Genomic DNA, 20,349 nt, shown 5'->3' with positions numbered 1-20,349 from the left:
AAGGTGCGATAAATGTCTCCAGAGGAGGCTCACTATACCACTTGCTACGTGTTCCACTGCAGGTTGCATTATGATCATGTGTTGGGTGTTACTTCCGGGTATTGGAATTGTCACAGCCAGGTATGGAAAACCACTGCTGCCAAAAACTCACTTCTTCGGACTGAAAATATGGTTTCAGGTGAGTCCCCAATGACAAAAGTATGCACGATGGGAGATTCAGAACCTGAGGAAATCTAGACTTGCTTCATTTAAGGATTTATGATCCCAGACGGGGCTGGATGGAAGCGAAAATAGTGCGGTTCAGGGTCTATAAGACCAGTTGATAAAGTGTACCTGTTCGTCTCAGCCTTCTGACATATGAATATACTACCTTGGCCAACTTTTGAGGCACGTTTTGGGACACGCTTGTCTTCCTTGAAAAGGATGTATATGTTATTACCACCTACAAAAGTTGTAGCGCCTCATCTTATTCTGGGGTCGGTTTGGTACCTTAGTGGTTAAAGCGTTCGGTCGTCACGCTTATGACACGGGCTCAATTTGCCACATGGTTTCGATGTGTGAAGCCCGTTCCTGGTGTCCCAAGCTGTGGTATTGCTGGAATATTGCTGAAAACAGCTCAAAACTAAAACGCACTCACCCATATTCTGTGTGACTGCTTCATCCCTGTACTGTATTTTCAGATCCACCGCGGATGTATGATAACGTCAGTGTGTATGACAATCCTTGCGGCACTAATTGTTGTTGTGGAGTCGGAGGGTTACAGCAAGGTGAGTAGGACAACCCGGGACTACTTTTGTCATGCTTATTGTTCACGCAACCATCCAAGTAGAAATTCACCTGCATGAACAGTGCTTTTGACTCAGAAGCGGACCGGTGAATTGCAATCTAATAATACTCAATGAAACGCCAAACAGTATGAAAACATCAGACCAATTCTTGCGGAATTTAAGTCCCAAAAATAAAAAAGTTTTAACAAACTATTCAGTATTTGTTACGAAGGGGGAATATAAAGCAACTGACCGACAGGTGTGCGAGAAAGGATGGAGACAGCACAGGTTTCTGAATCACTACTGTAACTTGGTCGGCATTTCTGTACTTGCTTCTCAAACATCTGGCTGTACCTTTCTCTGCACTCCTCTCTCGAATAGTGAAGTGTGTCAGTAGTTTAGTGATAGTTTGTTAAACAACTTTTATTTATGTTTAGGGCATAAATTCTGCAAAAACCTCACAGAGTTGGACTGACGTTTTGATTATGATCAGCGTTTCATTGAGCATTTTATGTTTATTAGTTTTCGAGTTAGACTGCAATAATCGGTCCGCTTTTAAACCAAATAGACTGTCATAATGATATGGTCAATAATTGCTGGAGGCGTTTCTTCAATCCACTAATTTCACGCCCATCCTTGCCTTAGATTCCAAGAATTCCGGGCAAGCAATATCAACAGTTACATCCTCCTCTCGGCATCATCGTCATCATCCTCGCCATCACCAACGTAAGTGCCAATACAGTGCCTCCATTACTACCTTAGCCCGATATTATAGCTGGAGCGTGATCTAAACTAACTAGCTTAAGAAACAGTTGGAAATAGATTCGACGGAAACATAAGGAGCTTGATCAAAACGTTAATGGCCTAAAGAAATAACATCGAAGGAAATAGCACACTTAAGGTCAAACACAAGGGGCGGTGGGGTAGCCTAATGGTTAAAGCGTTCGCTCGTCACGCCGAAGACCCGGGTTCGATTCCCCATATGGATGCAATGTGTGAAGCCCATTTTCTGGTGTCACCCGCCGTGATATTGCTGGAATAATGCTATAAAGCGGCGTAAAACTAAACTCACTCACTCACTCACTAAGGTCAAACACATATGTGTGTTACGCGTATCATTCATTCTAAGGGGCTGAAAAATACCATTACCCGATGCTCGAATAGAGTGGAATTCACCGGTCGATCAAATAAATATCCACATTAAACTTTACCGTTGTACAGTAGTGCCATGCAGACGTAACTGCTACCAAATGATACAGATTATTCGCAAAAGAAACCAAATTGTTAATTGGTCAAGTGGGTTTTGAAAATAACAATCAACCCCTGATACCCGTCTAAGAAAGACATATTGTTTCAGTTTTGAGGCTTTCAAACATGGGGTTGTATTTTCTTTTGTCACCAATTACAAATAACATCGCCAGTATTTTTATAGTATACTTCAAATGATTCCACGTGAAAGGTCTATATTTTGTAAATGGTTTATAGAATTAGCTCTTTTTAACTGTCAAAATACATGAAGCAGTCAGAGGAGTACACTACACATTCTCCATCAGTCGATCGACTGAATATCAAATGTAGTAAGTTAAACATGATCGATAGATTCCTGAACCAGTGTGCACAAACTGAACTGAAACACTAGAAATCTGCAAAGACTGTTTGTTCTTGAATGCATAATGTTTATTTTTAGCCAATCATGGCGCTGTTTCGCCCCGGCCCTGAGTCTGTAGGGAGACAACTCTTCAACTGGGCTCACTGGGGTGTTGGCGTTGTTTCCGCTGTACTGGCAAGTAAGTACCCCCTCAATTTTAACCAAAATAACACAAAATAAACAATTCAGGCATGTCAGATCCCTTTTGTGAACAATGTTGATACGAATATATTTTAGATAGAATTACTAATGACAGAACACGGAAATGGCAGATCCTCTATTTGCCATTAAAATGAAGCATTGTGTGAAAAACAAAACTAATATTATTAATAAGAATACATTTTATATATAATTACTCAGCCGTTCTAGGTAGTCTCAGTGGTACGTTCCTTCTATAGAAATCTGTATTTTCTTTCATGTTTCAGTCGTAACTATATTCATCGGCCTTGACCTAACAAAGGCAGGGTCATCAAAAGCGCCGATGGCTGTCATGGCGGTTTACGTCGTGTATTTGGTTGCGTATCTAGTTGCCATGGAACTTTTGCCGACCGTTCTCAAGACACTTGCAGGTACATCACGTGCTTTTTCTCTCTTCAAAACGCACAGTACCTTTTAGTGCAGATGTTTGACTGCCGTTTCATAGATAATGCAAGTATTTTACCACAGTGAGCTTATGCTATTTACGAAATCTGAAGAGCAAAATGTATGTAAGCCTACATTTACTTCTGGATCCACTCAGTAGTTCTCGAAATTTTGACTTACCTGCCCTTGATTTTCGTTGGCTAAGGCTGAAAATCAAGGGCACATAATTAGCAAACGCCATGAGAATGGATCCAGAATATAGTGTATCATAGCCGAGTGAGTGAGTGAGTGAGTGAGCATGGTTTTACCCTGCTTTTAGCAATATTCCAGCAATATCAGTGCATGGGACATTACACACATTTTATAATAACCTCGGGCATTTTGGAGATGAGTAAATACTAGGAGAGTCCATTAACATAATCAGTTTTTACTTCCAGTTAAACAGACCAAGTTCGAGTTGAGTGCCAATCTAAATTTGAGGCGTGGTTCTCACAAGGGGTACGACGTCACTACCCCTCCCCCAACAGCTCCTGTCGCTGTCATCACCCAGCCCCCACCAACCATAGAACAGGTAACTAATAAATTTCCTGCCTCATGGAGCAGTGGACACCTCTGTTCTGGTATTAGTGCCACCACTGTCGCAGATCGGTGTTTAAAGTAGTAAAGTGAATTTGATGCCGCTTTTAGCAATATTCCAGCAGTACCACGACGGGGGACACGAAAAAAATGGGCTTCACACATTGTCCCCATGTAGGAAATGGAACCAGAGTCTTCGACGTATTGAGCGAACGCTTTAACCACTAGGCTACCCCACCGCCCTTTATGTAGTAAGGCTCAATGTGAACAGTTTGGTTCTCTGTAGGAGTCCATTGCCTGGAGTTATGTTTGTTTGGAAACACGATGTAACCGCTTGTATATGGTAAAGTTAATGACGGTTATAAAATGACCACCTCTTATTTAAGTGTGACCATGTACCATAGGTGTTAGTTTCAGTCATATCAGTCAGACATTGAACTGTTCTTTTTGGGTCCTTTAAGAGTCGCATCTTAGGATCGGATGATGGCTCGGCGTAGCCCTGTACCTGACCTCGGAGATTACTTATGATAAATATAAAGGGCTCACCGACACCAACCTTGCTAGTTGCGTATGCTATTTAAGGGATGTTTAGCAAAAGCCGCATTAAGTTCCCGCTGTTCATAATGGCGCCAAAGTCTATTTATGCTTTTTGCCTCGCACGCTTTGGATAATATATATGAAGTCTTACATGGTTGTTTCCCGGGATGCCACTGAGAGTGTATATTGCCGTTGTTGAAAATGTTTCAATATCTTCATGTACTTTATTTTCAGGAGAACCGAGTCAAGACCATCATGCTTCTGGTTCATTACGTCATAACCGGTCTGCTCTCTGTCGTCATGGTGATTCTTTTAGCAACACATCCTCACTGAACGTGATATAAACGTGTACATAAAGTCCGTTTGAATGTTATATTCTAATATCGAATTGATGAATGTGTGTATAAGACAAGGCATACCACTTTTGTACGGGTTTAGTGTTTTGCACAGGACCATGTGTTATATGTCGGGTAAACAGGTGACTTTGCTGGATAATCGATGATAAAATGTTTTCTTACAGTCCCTTTCATAACGTTTGTTGTTTTTTATTTTGTGTATTTAAGGTTGTCTCCCTTTGATTTATTCAGAGTTCAACTGTTTGTTTTAGTCCACTTGCTGTGTTGTTTAGTCAAAACAGGAAGAACTACGGCTAACTAGGAACTAAACACAGTGGTAGTATCAGTCCCAGATAATTGTAATTTACTACAGCTCTAGATTAGTACACCCATAAGCTGTAAGGATTCAAATAATTCCTTTACTTTGCGAAAAATACAATAAACCAAAAATGTATAAAAACAGCAAAAGCCTTAAGCAAAATGTTATTGCATCAATGGGTCATTTTCCAGTTACATATATTGTAAACTTATCTGTGTATTCTTTCGATTTCACAGGATTTCATATTTATTGCATTCGACGCTGTGGGTATAGCCGCATATTATTATATTATAAAATACGCTTACACATAATATTTTTATGATGTAAGTGTTCAAACGGCAACGAAACTTAAATGGCATAAACAAACATGCATATGTCTTCATTTTAGTTTACCACGACCTAATTTAGTTTTATATAAAATGCTATTATGTGTATTGTGCTAATACGTTTTATATTTTCAATAAAACTTCAAATGATCAAATTCTTGTTATCTGTGTTCATCTACCATTGTCATCAAAACATGACCCTTGACATATTCTATGGTACCCATCCATGGATACACGCTTTAGTTACAATCAAGATAGCTCTAACGCTAAAGAGCTCTTAGGACTTTAATAGCGCTCACCTCTCTATAGCATTCTTTTGCCATCAAAAGTGCCCGGTGATTTACAAACATTTGCGTATCAAGAGACGGAACTAGTGCATTAAACCTTCACAGATAAATCTCGAGAAAACTTCTCATTTAATATTTTTTTAAAACTCCGCGAAATGATTACGCCCGTGTCCATTTTATCTCGACATACAAACATCGTAAAGGTGTGAATACAATCCATTTACAAAGTATTATGCTTTCTAATTTCTAATGGATAATAACGGTAGTTTGATCGTGTATGGTGTATGCGACTTCTTAAGTGACACTCAATAAAGCGTATCTGATGATAAAGCAAGGGAAGTGTCTAGCATTAAGGGCACAATTCCGTATTCAATATACGGCCTCAAACCAAAGAGCTGAACTGAGAGAATTTAAATGTAACATAGTACCTTTTCCCTTATCTAATACCAGCCAGCATCGTTACCATGACAACGTCCTTGGTGACCGTGTAAATATGGGTTTGAGACAATCCTATCCTATTACATGGGGCTGTTTGTGAAGAGACTATTACCAGGTTTAAGCACACGTATAATCCCCTTGTTTGCTGGAGCACTCAAAGATTTAATCTTTGTTCATTTAAATCATTTGTAATAATCTTTCCCACTGCTTTATGTGTGTGTGGCAGAACTTGAAAACTTTACATGTTCAGAAACAACGATCATCCCATTTAAGTAATCGATCAAAATCGATTTGATTCAAGCCTATCGGCTAAAGTTTTCAAAACATAATACCACGCAACGATCTGACAAACTGAGGAATAGGTTGCAGCTTGATAATGAATGTTATTCAATTTGGGAATCATGTATTTATGTTAAAATGATATCTAACCTCTAATTAAGCGTTTAATGTATAGTTGGCATGAGTAAAGTTTTATGATCATATTCCTGAAGACATACCCTTGTGATTAGACGCAACCCCCTACCAGCACGGCGCTGGAGGCCCCATTGATCTTCAGCCGCTTAGTTCAGTGTAATTCTGATCCTCAAAATCGATATCGATACGTTGTTTACTGTGACGACAAGTTTCGATGGCAGAGGGCGCCGATGTTGTGTTCGGTACTCACTTATCACACGTGTTTGATGGAATTTGTCAAGCATACTGTTTCGCATGTACAGGTGATATAAGGTGAGTCTTTTGAGCTTTCAATTTCTTGGGACATGTAATAATGTTTTGTTCGTAATTTGAAACAACGAAATATTACCCCAGTGCATGGCCAGTATAATTCAAGCTTGACATCAAGAGTTGAAAGTTATCAAAATATTGTAACTGCACCTTAATCACTACTAACAATGAAAATTGGCATGTAGAAAACCTTCTTTCTTCCGATCCAATTTGATTCGTGGCGTTAGTTCCAGTTGTAAATGGGGCGATTGGGAGTAGCCTAGTGGTCAAAGAGTTCTTCGTCACGCCGAAGACTGGGGTTCGATTCCCCACACGAGAACAGTGTGTGAAACCTATTTCTGGTGTTCTCCGTCGTGATATTGCTGGAATATTTCTAAAAACGGCATAGAACCTAACTCACTCATTTACTACAGTTATAAACAAAGAAGCGTCAATGACAGGGAATAACCAGTCTTGAATATCCATTGGAAATGATTCCATTTGGCGTAAGAAACAGCTGGATCACCATTGACAGTCAGTCACCCTGTGACTCTAGAAATTCAGACAGTTACAGATACAGTAAGGGTAAGGTATACGAATCAAAAACCTCTTATTACATGTGATGTACAGGGTAGTGTAGGCATATTTACAGCTAATAGTTTCACCAATATGTCTTATGTACTTATTATTCCAACGTATAAAAACCTCCTTTGATGGTAAAATGTTCGCATCAATTTCGGAACTGACAGTATGAAAAATACAATCATCGGCACAAGCTTGAGATAGACATATTTATTGATCAAGTTATTAACGTTTATTTCTAAATCTCTCAGAAATTCATAAAGAATATCAAACTATATTGAATTGTGATGTCAGCTGTAAGAAGCTGTTCAATAATGTTGGCATATATAACATATATGTCCCAATCAAAAGGTTCATTCATGGGTAAAATATTCTTATACCTCAGACTATACATGAAGTTGAGACTATACATGAAGTTGAGACTATATATGAAGTTGTCAGAGCCTGTGTGAAACTGGGAATTATGACCACATACTTTAACGTAACTTGTGTCAGACAAGGTCGCATGCTGAGTTGAGTCTTTTCTATTACATTTATTTGCTTGAAGTGAAAAGATTGGTTATAGAGGTATTTTAAGAACATTTTATGACATCATGTTGTTACTAATCGGTTTATTATGTGACTCATGTTGGTGAGAGTGCAACTGTTAAGCATTAGTTGTATAGTACCAAATGTGGACTTAAGGTTACGAGGGTTGGCTGAAAAGTTCTCAGCCTGAGTGGTTTTTCCCCACCAGGTAGAGACAGGTGTTTGCCACCAATGAGGACAATCATTTAGTGAATCATAGACACAAGAACTACAAACGTACTAATAGTTTTATCTCAACTACAGCTCTTTTGGTAAACCTACCCTCTGAAATCATCAGAAATGGACAAAACTGAATACAGGGCAGTCATTAAGTACTTGCAAAAGAAAGGGATGTCCCCAACACAGATACATGCTGACATGGTCTCCACTCTAGGGGATAATGCTCCTTCATTTTCCACAGTAAAGAAGTAGGCTGCAGAATTTAAGCTTGGCAAACAAAGCCTTGATGATGACCCACGCTCAGGAAGGCCTTCAACAGCAACCACTCCAGAAAACATCACGCGAGTGTTCGATATGTTGATGGATGATCGACGATTGACTACTCGACATATTGCTAGTGTAGTGGGCATCTCTCATGAGAGGGTTGAGCATATTATCACCAACGAATTAGGAATGACTAAAGTTTCTGCAAGATGGGTGCCAAAGCTCTTGACAGCAGAACAGAAACGTGTCAGGTTCCAGACGACCCTTGACAATTTGCGTCGTTTTGAAGCAGATCCTGATGATTTTGTGGCACGATTTGTAACCATGGATGAGACCTGGATACATCACTTTCAACCAGAAACAAAACTACAGTCAAAACAGTGGAAGCATCCTGATTCACCAGCTCCGAAGAAAGCCAAGTCTGTTCCTTCAGCTGGAAAGGTGATGGCATCAGTCTTTTGGGATTCCAGGGGTATTCTGCTCATCGATTATCTTGAAAAAGGTCAAACTATCAACGGCAGATACTATGCTGATCTACTGAACCAGTTGCGAGAAGCAATCAAAGCCAAACGACGAGGGATGATCGCTAAAGGTGTCCTCTTCCACCAAGACAATGCGCCTGTTCACAAATCAGCGGTGGCCATGTCAACAATCAGCGATTGTGGCTTTGAACTCATTGACCATCCTCCTTATTCACCTGATTTGGCTCCTTCTGACTTCCACCTGTTCCCCAAAATGAAAAAGGAACTCGCCGGTCGCCATTTTGCACGTAATGATGACGTCATTTCCGCTGTGACTGATTTTTCTAGGGTAGCTGAAGAAGATTTCTTCCTGACCGGGATTCGGGCCTTGCAGCATCGCTGGCAAAAGTGTGTGAATTTGGAAGGGGACTATGTAGAAAAATAAATTACAAACGTGGACTTTGTAACTTTTTTTCACAGTGAGGCTTAGAACTTTTCAGCCAAACCTCGTAATTAAGACAAGAAGGATATGGGAATGTACAAATGACGAGCAGGAAAGCATCTTTCCCTGTTGTAAAAAATCCACTCTCTTCCCAATTCACCTTTTGCAGCAGTATATTTATTCAAAGAATCCTACAGTTAATGTAAATGGTTGAAATTAGGTCTACGGAAACTAAATACCGAAACCATTCATATCAACATCCATAGCACACACAGACACACACAGAGACAGACACACACAGATAGACACACACACATACACACACGAAGACACACAGACACACACACGAAGACACACTCACACAGAGACACGCCGGTGTGTTTGTGTGCATGTGTGTGTGAATGTAATCGATACCTTCGCGCAAATGTTGATAATATATCAAGTTTGATATTTTAGGTAAGACTTCTATGATATCAAACTGGAGTTTTATTTTCATGGATTCCACAAAATATGTTTCATGGATCTATATAAACATAACTGCCAAAATAGCGATTTTTGAAACCGTTATTCTTAAAAACAAATTCTGCTTGTAGAACAAATATCGCACGTAGAATTGTCTTATAGGGCACTCTTAGATCTCATCATTAATGGACGGACAGGTTTGGCGTACTTGTAGTATTTGTCGGGCCCCTAAACCTACATCGTGAGAGTATGCCGTTATTATCGAAGCTGTCATAAGGAACTTAAAGTATTATTCCCCGGATCATATGAGATGGATTCAATGCCGAGTTCTATCAACAGATCATGCGTATCCGGTAGCTAATTGTGGTCAAGTATGATGCCGCTCCACTGTCTCCTGGTAACCATGATGCACGTCCTGTACCTGCCTCATGCCGCGGGGATGTTTTTTGTCAAGTCCGAGTTATGCTCCCTAACGTCCGTCCTGGCCACCGTGGACACGAACACTGTTACAGAGTGCGCCGTCCTGTGCCTACAGAACCCTCAGTGCCGGGCATTTGACCGCTATGGACGGAACTGTACTCTTTTCCCACAGCCCGACAATGACCAGTGCAAGAGGGAGCAACTCTCAATCTACTTTGTGGAGGTTGTTCAGGTTCTATTTTCTTGTTTCCACACCAAATAAATGTTGTAACTGATTTCATGGTAAATTTTCCAGGTCCCTTGCCTTTTAGTATATTATTAATGATAGTGTGTGTGTGTGTGTGTGTGTGTGTGTGTGTGTGTGTGTGTGTGTGTGTGTGTGCGTGTGTGTTTGTGCGTGCGCGTGTGGGTGCGGGTTTTTTTATGGTGCATGCAGAAATGTATAGCATATGCTGGCACGTCAGTTTTAACTACTACTACTACTACTGCTACTACTACTACTACTGCTGCTGCTGCTGCTACTACTACTACTACTACTAGACCCTTGAAGATCCCGGGGTAGAATAGGCCTTCAGCAACCCTTGCTTGTCATAAAAAGCGACTACGCTTGTCGTAAGAGGCGATTAACGGGATCGGGTGGTCAGGCTCGCTGACATGGTTGACACATGTCATCGGTTCCCAACTGCGCAAATGGATTCTTATTTTGTTGGTCATTGGATAGTTTGGTCCAGGCTCGATTCTTTATAGACCACCACCATATAGCTCGAATATTGCTGAGTGCGGCGCAAAACTAAACTCACTCACTCACTCACTACTACTACTACTACTACTACTACTACTACTACTACTACTACTACTACTACTACTACTACTACTACTACTACTACTACTACTACCGGGACAGTGGGGTTGCCTAGTGCTTAAAACGTTTGTTCGTCACCAGTTCGAAGACCAGTGTTCTATTCCCCACATGAGTACAATGTGTCAAGTCCGTTCCTGGTTCCCTCGCCGTGAAATTGTGGGAATATTGCTAAACGACTACACTCGTTCACCACCACCACTACTACTGCTGCTGCTGCTGCTGCTGCTGCTGCTGCTGCTGCTGCTACTACTACTACTACTATTACTACAACCACTACTATTACTGCTGCAGAGACTACCATTTGAGTTCTTTTTATTCCCGGCTAACAATCGAATCTTTCTTTGTATTAGCATGGAGACTGTGAGAATGGGGGCTACAAAGGCGCGGGGGACAAGTGCATCTGTGTTCACGGCTATATTGGGGACAACTGTGAGGGGCGCATGTCAAGTGAGTAAACGTTATTACCTCATATCAGCCAAGACTAATTGAATTTTACTCCAGTAAAATGGGTAAGCAGCTCTTAAAACCTAATCGAATTGGTTAATCAAGTATCAAATACATCATCAAGGAATTATCATATCCTGTTGCACAAGCTTTCGTCGTAATCGGCGATTTATGTATGCTTTCTTTGCCCAATAGTTTATTACACTAATTAACTTTCTCTCGCATGTTGACCATAGGTTGTAGCGAGGGGTTCAAGTCAAACAGCTACAACAATTTTAAAGGCGTTCTACCCGTCCAGCAGTCGACCGCCAACCATACTTTCTTTGTCCGGTGCGATATGAGCAATGGCGGGAGACTGTACGTGCAATACCGGGAGGACCCCTCCACAGACATGTTCAGACCGTGGGCAGAGTACACTGAGGGTTTCGGGAGTCTCACGGGAGACCACTGGCTTGGAAACCGAAACCTCCACACCCTCCTTTCGTCAAGGAACATGACCTTTACCATCAGTTACGTAATCAGGAACGGCACGACCTACTTCCGAAGTTACACCAACTTCAAAATTTCGGACGAGAGCAAGGACTTCGCAATCGATTCGTTCGACCACACTTACGGGGACTTTGGGAACGACTGTCTGACCAGCGTCATCGGGAAGCCTTTCTCAGCTAAAGACCGCGACAATGATGACCTGTCGTGGTGGACTTGTGCTTTGGAGCATAAGTCAGGGTGGTGGTTCAAAGGTTGTGATGTCGTAGCGTTTTCCTATACAATGGATCCGGCACTGTGCAACCCTAACGGTAAACTGATTCCTACTTCAGATGGGATGAGACACACTGATCCTGGGGAGGTTTTCTGGGTCGGGTTCCCGTATTCTGTGTATAGTACGTACATCTGGTTGACCGACTAGCCATGAGATTGGACCAGTCGCGGTGTTACAGGTTGTCTCAGTGGGTTTGTTGGTTGCGTGTACATCTGGATGTCAGACTCGCCGTGAGATTGGACCTGTCGCGGTGACAGGACAGTACGGTTGGTTGTGTGTGTACATCTGGCTGACTGACTAGCCATGAGATTGGACCAGTCGCGGTGATGGAGGTTTTGTTGTTGTGTGTGTACATGTGGCTGAGAGACTAGCCATAAAATTGGACCAATTGCACTCAGTGCCGTGTGTCGTACTTCTCGAGAATAGCCTCATCTGAAAACTACGTCACTTTGTGACGTATCGTAAACTAGTTCTGAATATTCTGTTGTTTTGTTGTTTGTAATAAAAATGCAGTCCAAATGATTTTGTTCTTTTTATACACATTTGTATATTCAGTGCTATGTCATATATACTGATAACTTTAACGTGGTGAGTACAGAATTATGGACTCGACAAGCATGGGTCTCTGAAGACCAATTCTAACCCGGATCTTCACGAGTCTCATATGTATAAATTAATCTTTTGGCCCATTGATGAATTTCATCATCGATGTTACTACTGACGTAACACACCATCCTTTGCAATATCTCTATAGTCGTTTGTTCCTACGCTTTGATAGGTCACATTCGTTCAGGCTGGTGCCTTTCAGTTTTCTAGCTTTCAGTCGTAAAGATTTGGGATAGGATTGTCTTCAGCAGCCCATGCTTGTCGTACGATCGGGTGGTTAGCCTTGCTGACTTGTCATCGTATAACAGTTGCGTAGATAGATGCCCATGCTGTTAAGCACTGGGTTCTCTGGTCCAGATACGAGTATACAATCATCACATAGCTGGAATACCGCGGACGGCGACGTTAAACAACAAAGAAATATCAAACGTATTAGTTTCCATTTCTAGATTTATGACCTGCAGCACTCTGATCTGTATGCCTCTGTTGAGAATTAATGTACTTATTACCTTTGGTTGTTCAGAATTGAAATATTTGATTTTGCTAAATACGTGACCAGATATTAAATGAAGAAATACGATAACAAGGGTGAGATCCTATTTATTCACCTGGTAAATTGCAGTTCTGTGACCGGTCGATTCGAATTTGTGTCCATTAATTCTAATTTATTCTAATGTCAATGTGACCCTAACATTATCGATCTCTTTGACAGAGTCTGTGAAGATGCGGACGTAGTACAAAGCTATCCCCGAAACTGACAGCTCAACCCTCCCAGTCCCTGAAGCGTCAGGGTTAGTTCGGGACTCCGTCCTGGATAGCGCCAGCTTCACATCCGCTTCGGTCTCACTAACAGCCTCCACAACAATCGTCTTGGTGGTGTTTTTGGTGTTGATGCCAAACAGCGGTTGACGGATACTGGATGCTCGGATGTTGGAGCGTTGTTTCGAGGGTGACAGCAACTGGAGAAATTTTGTCACGGGGCAAGCATTAATTCCAACAGCTGTAAAGGCTGAGCTGTAGATATCGGTATCCAAGCCGGCATCGTAAGCGCCACGGATAGTTGAACATGCGCCATCGGCGAAACCAGTATCCTCCTTCCAGTACATTCTGTTGGCGATTAGGAAAGCCTCAAACGCGTATTTCACAGGGACCATGCCGACTACAGCAATCTGGTAGAAGGCATGGTTGAACACGCCACTGCTGTAGTGGACGTCCATGTCGATTTCAAAATTTTTGGCGTCTTTAATTGAACTTTCATCCCAGGTAGGGTCTTCAAAATATCGCAGCGCTTCAGTCTCTGACTTTGATAAATCGAAGCCGACCAGCCAGTCAGTATTACGAACATACGCCTCTACAACTTCTCCTGCAATGTCAGAGAAGGCTTCATCAATCCCCCCTGACTGTCCAGAGTACTCTAACTCTGAGTTCTCCTCTGATATCGCGTGTCCAAGCTCATGACCTATGACATCAGGTCCGACAACGGGGTAAGTCATGTCTTGGCTTCCATCTCCAAATAACATTCTCTCTCCGTTCCAGAACGCGTTATCAGTCCAGTTACCGTAATGAACAAGAATCCATGACGGTTGGATGTTCAGCGGTTTGGTATCATACCAGTCCTCAAACATTTTGAAGGCAGCTGTGCCGTAGAAGAGGGCGTCGAGAACGGGGTTGGTGGCCTCGTTGATGGCGTCGTTGTACCCCTCTGAGCATTTGAAACTCACAACCTCACTTTTCGTTTCGTTTTTTGTCTGTTTCAGATCAACGACTTTGACATATTCATTTTCTAGGAAGCATGTATCCCCCTTAACCCTCACGTCGAGACAATAGGGGGAGGTGCTGTACACGATAGGGCCTGTTTTCGGGTTACCACCGGTCCCCTTCACAAAGGTGGGACACTTCCTGTCAGGTGTGACTGGAACTGTCTCGGTAGGTGAGGGAGCGTTCTCAGTAGATGTTTCCACTGCATCCGGTTCATCTGTGCTTGTCTCTCCAGTGCTTGACAAATCTGCACCCAAGGATCGGAATTTCGTGTTCAGCCTTTTTGATTTCTTGACAACAAAACCGTGACAGCGATCTATGAGGTAGTATGGTCTGGTCTCATTAAACGCGTTTTCAACCAGTATGTCAACAGTGAACACAAGATGGGCTTTCTTAGCATTGTCTACAAATATCTTTTTGAGAATGACCTTATGTAGAATGTGTGTATCTAGGGCTAGTCCTTCCTCTTTAAGGACGATGTCCTGTGCCTCCTGTTCCGTCAGCAGACACAGCTTAGGGTTAGGGAAGTCGTTCTTGATAGACAGCACCAGCGTCCCCGTCACGGCGCCACCAGCGTATCGGCCGATGACGTCAACGTCGGCTTCAACACTCGTTCCTATGACAGGCATGCCCTTATACAACTCACGTAATTTGCATCTATGGACACCGTGGACTGTGTTGAATGTGTAGCGTCCTTCAAGTCTGACATCCCTAGGAAGGTTTAGGACTCGGGCAATTGTTGGACGACGGTATGCCAGACGCCAGTTCCGATGTAGCACGTACCGGAAGCGGTCGTTGGCATCAATCACCTGAGCACCATCCACGCCCACAACGTGACACAAAACTGTAAACGATAAAAAGGAGGTGAGTTTATTGTACTATCTAGATGTGTCTACACAATTCTGATGGATTTTCAAGTTTTGAATTTAAAGGTCATTTGTTAAAAAAACTCTTCGAAGGGGACTCACAAGCCCCGTATGTTTCAACATAATGTTACATTACTTACGACATTTTATTTTGCGTGCGCGTGTGTGTTCAGGAGGGGAAGAAGGTATTATATAACTGGGATATTATAGACTTAATATTGTTTATTCCAGAACTAACACTCTCTCTAGCGTCAGAGGTATACACACGAAAGAAATGAAGTGTAGGCATAATTAAACACGCAAGTGCCGCGTAACTCACAGGACTTCTGGTGGGGTTTGGGAGTATTTCTACACAACCATATTGTCCCGAAGAAGCGGATTTTAAACTTTTCATAAAATATGTTTCAATAATATAGGGAAGTTACTAAATCTGAACTGATAAATGTAGTATTCTAACAAATATATCAAAAACATATTTAAGCAATGACAAATAGCTCTTTCAACAAAAGCCATTATTTTATTTGGTCACAAAAAGTTATGTAACAGCTGACCTACGTTTCATCAAAGCAAAGAATTACATTTTCCTGCAGGCAAAAGCATATAGAACAATCTGTCGATAGTACTAGTTATATCGGATGAAGCCAACTGTTGCGTCTAGTATTGTAAAATTATGCATACTGAATGCGAGAATGCTAGTTCCTGATTACTTTATAAACAAAATTTGAAATGACAAGTCTGTATACTGCAGTACTAGACACCGTGTTGGCATCAAAGTATCAAAGAGGTATTCACCTTTCATTGAAAGGGAGACTACCTTTGAAAAAATAAACCCACAACATACATGTACAAAAATTGCCGAAAAGAGCAAGTGTAGGCACGTGCCTAAAGTGCCTAAAGGCAGGTACGCTACTAAACGTACATTTCAACAAGACATTTCAGGTCATTCGGCATCAACATCCTTGCACAAATTGTCGTTATATTTGTGGCGTCATACGAATTCTGCCGTGGACTGCCTATTTTGGTCTAAGCACAATATTTTGTGTCAAGTGAATTTGCAGATACGTTTTTACAACTCAAAACATTTTTAGATATTTTATACTTACCTGCAAACAAGGTCAAACTGATGGCACACATTGTCCCGAAATATCCTGAAAATAACACAGTTTGTATCAGCGTATTGTGAAATCACTCGAGTTGTAAGTCTGGAGTGTGTAAATGCCTCAGTGTTTCTGAGCACATACACGACATACTGCTCCAAACAAATTAACAAGATTCGATCTTTGTATAATCGTGTTAATAGTTTCTCTGGTAGGGACGGTGGGGTGGTCTAATGCTTAAGCATTAACTCGTCCGGGTTTGATTCCTCACGTGGGCACAAAGTGTGAAGTCCATTTCTTGTGTCCCCAGCCGTGAAATTGCTGGAATATTGCTAAAAGTGGAGTAAAACTAAACTTAATCAGTCACTAAGATTGGTGGATATCGCAGCACACAGACTTCTAATTGTGCATTTTCTTTAGCTCGTTTTGTGTTGTATGTGCTAGGCACCGCTGAGTTTAAAACCTGTGAGACTGAATGACCCTGGAACAAGTACATGTACTCATTATGGAGTAATGACAGCAACTGAGCGCATGGAGTCCGTTACACGTGGATTCACGACTGATGTGATGCGGCTGCTGAAGAGCGAAATGCGGCATAAACATCACTTAGGCTTTAGTGAGAAACAGTGTTATAGAGGTAACAGAAAACGCGCGTGCGTGCGTGTATGAGTGACGAAGCTTGGAACACAGTCAGTCTCAGAGGTAGTGAGTTTAATTTTACGTCGCGTTAGGCAATATTCAAGGAGCAATATCACCATGGCGGACAGTACGGCTTCACATGTTGTACCCCTATGGAGAACCGAACCCAGGTCTTTGGCGTGACAAGCGAACAATTTAACCACGAGGCTACCCCAACAAGAATTTGAAATATTCCTATACTCTATGAAAGGTTTGTGGCAAGAATCAGTGACGCACTCAGGTTGTTGCGGAGACAACTCACACAGCGACAAACTTTACACTATATACACAAATAATCCTTCTCATTATATTAATTAATATGATTTCCGCAGTAAGTACTAGTTCATTTCAAAGTTTAAATGGTAAACTGTTCAGTTCCATTCAAATATAATACATAAATATACTTACCTCCAGTACATTCATTTAGCAAGGCTGGACGCTTTAAAAGAGTTTCAAAGCCACAGTGCACAAGGTTTAACCTTTGACACAGCTGGTGCAAAAGTCGATATTGTACATTGAACACATTCTACTATGTATATAATAGCTACATGAAATTGTTGGAGAAGTTGGTCATCTCATAATACCATCAACACAAATCGCCATAATGACCTTAATTGGCGACATATGATGCCCTTAAACATTGGATTAACTGACAAATCGATAAGACCACTGTGCTTACATGTTAGGGAAGCGATTCCTGGGGCACGTAACCTGTCCCTGGTTCCGCTTGGAAACAGTACATTGTCTTTGAACACACAGAAGGGTCTTCCCTGGACTTTCTGGTGGTCTTAAAAATAATGTCGTGTCTATAAGAAAGAATTCTGTTCTTTTCATTGAAGAAAAGTATGCCTTCCTTAAGTGGTATTTAGAAGTTGGTATGATAAAGAGGAACACATTTGTTTGATAACGATGTTAGGACCTACACCGAAACGTCGCATTTATTGCAATAAAGAGTGCTTATCCATTGAAAAAGTGTTTCTGAAGATATATCGTGTTTTCAAATCCTCATTTAAATACCAATCCAGTCAACCTTAACAAAGATTTAAAGATGTCGCTTAAATTCATAATTCGTTGTGGGGTTTTGTTTAAAACGGAAGGTATCCTTGTGAAAATCCATTTATATTGATCAGAGCATCTTTATCTGACATTGGAGTGTACCTGGACAACTTGATTAACTCTAAATGTGCACGGTGTAGTCCATGCAAATCATATAATAGAAGCGACCCGGTTCCTCAGAGCAATCGTAGCGCTACAAAGGTCGTAAGTCCAGTTTAAAATAGATCTGTCATCTACGATCGGTTTGTAAAACGGCACCCTGAGATCGATGCACGACGCTGTAGTAGTGCTAAGGTGATCCTAACTTCCATAACGTCGTTTTGTTAGATCTCTTAGTGCAAGAGGACGCAGGGCAGTAGTCCGTCGTCCATTGTTTCAGCACCAGCTGTCACAGAACTGTTAACAAGAGCCGCGGGTTCAAAGATAGATTCGCAGTCTCTGTGTAGCGAAGGGAGAACATGTTTATCTTATTACTGATCCACATTTGAGGTATAACACAGACTTTGTTTTGAAAGTAACCATACCTTGAAAGACGTTATAGTTCTTATGATGTACCGTGGAAATGTAATCTGAAGTCTTTCCAAATCTTTTCATTTCTACTTCATTTCTGGTTAATTCTGCACAAAATCTTTTACACTACACCAACATATTTTTTCAGATAAAGGCAGCTCGCAGTTTTAGCCCATTCTGTAATATTATATTCGCATCGCATATCCCACAGTACAATTGCGTCCATGCTACAGTTGTTCCGTACTGTTACATCAAAATGTTCCCGATCTAACAGATTACTTCAGCAATTACGAGAAGCTCCTCTTTGTACAGTCAAGAAAGTTTGAACGTTCTGTTTACGCAAAGACAAAAACGCATTTGAAAAGAGTCCACTTAAAATTCAAAGGAACAGGTAAATGCAATATTGCAGCATGTTTCAGGACTGAGTCAAATTTAATGCCCTCCACATAAACGTTTCTGAAAGCTTTCTAAAAGTGTTAAGGAAACTTTAGTAACAACAGTAAAATTTCTTTCCACATCTGACAAGTGTCCTCAGTCTTTAAGGCGCGGTGGGGTAGCATAGTGTTTCAAACGTTCATTACACCGACGATCCGGGTTCGATTCCCTACATGGTTACAAAGTGTGAAGCCCATTCATGGTGTCCCCCGCTGTGATATTGCTAAAAGCGACATAAATCCATACTCAGTGTTTGAAGATACACATGAAATCCTATAGCTAATTACCTATGTCGTATGTGCTAGGGGCGTACAGAAGCTGGAAGAACTTCTTTATTCTTTGGCGAACTGTCATGGCATTAATTGCTCGTCAGCCATACTTTCTCTGAAGATAAAGATGTGCATTCCATGGTTGTATTATTAATTATGACTTCTCTTTGAGACACAGATTTGGTAGTATATTTTCCCTTCACAGCAATGTCTCTCTCTTAGTAGGGAACATAACACAGCTTTAATTATTACAAAATTGGAATGGACACGTCATGGGGTTTTAGAGACTAATCCTAGGCTTAAGTACTGCTTGGCGCTTTGGGGAGAGCTCTCCCGTTAAGGGGGTTCAGATCACTGTTTGGACAACAGTTTTTTTTAAATAAAAATCGTATACTGTTTCACATATTTCAAATTTAAACAATTTTGGTGAGGAACCGAATTTTTCAGATAATTATACCCCTATGTTCTTTTATGTAATGAGTGTAGTGATAGAAGTTTCTAAAATATTCAAGTAGCTTTCAAGTTGTGTTCTGGAAATGAAATCCACCAGTCCCTTTTGAGACTAAGTATGAATCGTTTATATGGAAACTCAGAAAATAATAAAACACAAAAATCTGTAAATAGCAAAGGGCACCACTTTGGGGTCTGCATTACATGTCTGCCACGTTTTGCTGAAAGATATTGAATAGTTTTCGAGCTGCTTTGAAATCAGTAACAGACATGCGTCGTGAATCAAATGAAACCGCAGAGGATAAGGTCTTTGATCTTGAGAGGAACATACTGGAGCTGGCATAGCAGAGAATAGACAGGGAAAAGGCAAAGATGGAATCTGAAGAAAGACTAAGGAGCGAAGAAAGGGACCACCAAATAAATATGAGGATAATAATGGACGTTGTTAACAATCAACAGGCGAGACAGTTTCAACCTATCACCTCATATTAATACAGGTCAAATGTCATGTGGAGATGAAGGTCAGATGTATAGATCTTAAGGCATACATACTTCCATAGGAAGCTCCCAGTCATCTTTATCTGGGTCTCTGAAGATGTGGTGAAAAAAACCCATTTATTTCTGGTTCCAGAGAGGACGATTTTTATCAAGTATGAATCTTTT

General features: G+C 41.2%; 3 protein-coding genes across 3 annotated transcripts in view; 2 read left to right on the top strand and 1 right to left on the bottom strand.

Annotated features, from left to right (window-relative positions):
- Positions 1–5,446, top strand: part of LOC137291971 (putative ferric-chelate reductase 1 homolog) — a 35,439-nt gene extending 29,993 nt beyond the window's left edge. The window contains exons 22-28 of the mRNA XM_067823523.1: positions 63–178; positions 681–767; positions 1,413–1,493; positions 2,455–2,554; positions 2,841–2,984; positions 3,435–3,568; positions 4,345–5,446. Coding sequence (XP_067679624.1) covers positions 63–178; positions 681–767; positions 1,413–1,493; positions 2,455–2,554; positions 2,841–2,984; positions 3,435–3,568; positions 4,345–4,443 — 761 coding nt within the window. The 3' untranslated portion in view covers positions 4,444–5,446. The remainder of the gene's footprint in view (positions 1–62; positions 179–680; positions 768–1,412; positions 1,494–2,454; positions 2,555–2,840; positions 2,985–3,434; positions 3,569–4,344) is intronic.
- Positions 5,447–5,818: 372 nt separating this feature from the next.
- Positions 5,819–12,467, top strand: LOC137291353 (ryncolin-4-like). Its single transcript, XM_067822664.1, has 4 exons — positions 5,819–6,541; positions 9,815–10,118; positions 11,108–11,204; positions 11,438–12,467. Exons 2-4 carry the CDS (start codon positions 9,849–9,851, stop codon positions 12,106–12,108), a joined length of 1,038 nt encoding a protein of 345 aa, XP_067678765.1. The 5' UTR covers positions 5,819–6,541; positions 9,815–9,848; the 3' UTR covers positions 12,109–12,467.
- A 765-nt stretch (positions 12,468–13,232) lies between these two features.
- On the bottom strand, positions 13,233–19,321 carry LOC137291970 (elastase-like). Its single transcript, XM_067823522.1, has 3 exons — positions 19,255–19,321; positions 16,295–16,339; positions 13,233–15,169 (listed from the first exon to the last, which is right to left on the bottom strand). Exons 1-3 carry the CDS (start codon positions 19,319–19,321, stop codon positions 13,233–13,235), a joined length of 2,049 nt encoding a protein of 682 aa, XP_067679623.1.
- Positions 19,322–20,349: the final 1,028 nt, after the last annotated feature.

This window comes from Haliotis asinina, chromosome 7, assembly GCF_037392515.1.
Source record: "Haliotis asinina isolate JCU_RB_2024 chromosome 7, JCU_Hal_asi_v2, whole genome shotgun sequence".
NCBI lineage: Eukaryota > Metazoa > Mollusca > Gastropoda > Lepetellida > Haliotidae > Haliotis > Haliotis asinina.
This window is presented reverse-complemented; position numbering and strand designations above follow the sequence as displayed.

Coding starts and splice junctions, on each gene's coding strand:
- LOC137291353 (XM_067822664.1), top strand. CDS start 9,849: ATGATGCCGCTCCACTGTCTCCTGGTAACCATGATGCACGTCCTGTAC. Junction 10,119..11,107: donor TCTCAATCTACTTTGTGGAG/GTTGTTCAGGTT, acceptor TCTTTGTATTAG/CATGGAGACTGTGAGAATGG. Junction 11,205..11,437: donor CTGTGAGGGGCGCATGTCAA/GTGAGTAAACGT, acceptor TGTTGACCATAG/GTTGTAGCGAGGGGTTCAAG.
- LOC137291970 (XM_067823522.1), bottom strand. CDS start 19,321: ATGACAGTTCGCCAAAGAATAAAGAAGTTCTTCCAGCTTCTGTACGCC. Junction 16,340..19,254: donor CCCTAGCACATACGACATAG/GTAATTAGCTAT, acceptor TGTTATTTTCAG/GATATTTCGGGACAATGTGT. Junction 15,170..16,294: donor CAGTTTGACCTTGTTTGCAG/GTAAGTATAAAA, acceptor TATCGTTTACAG/TTTTGTGTCACGTTGTGGGC.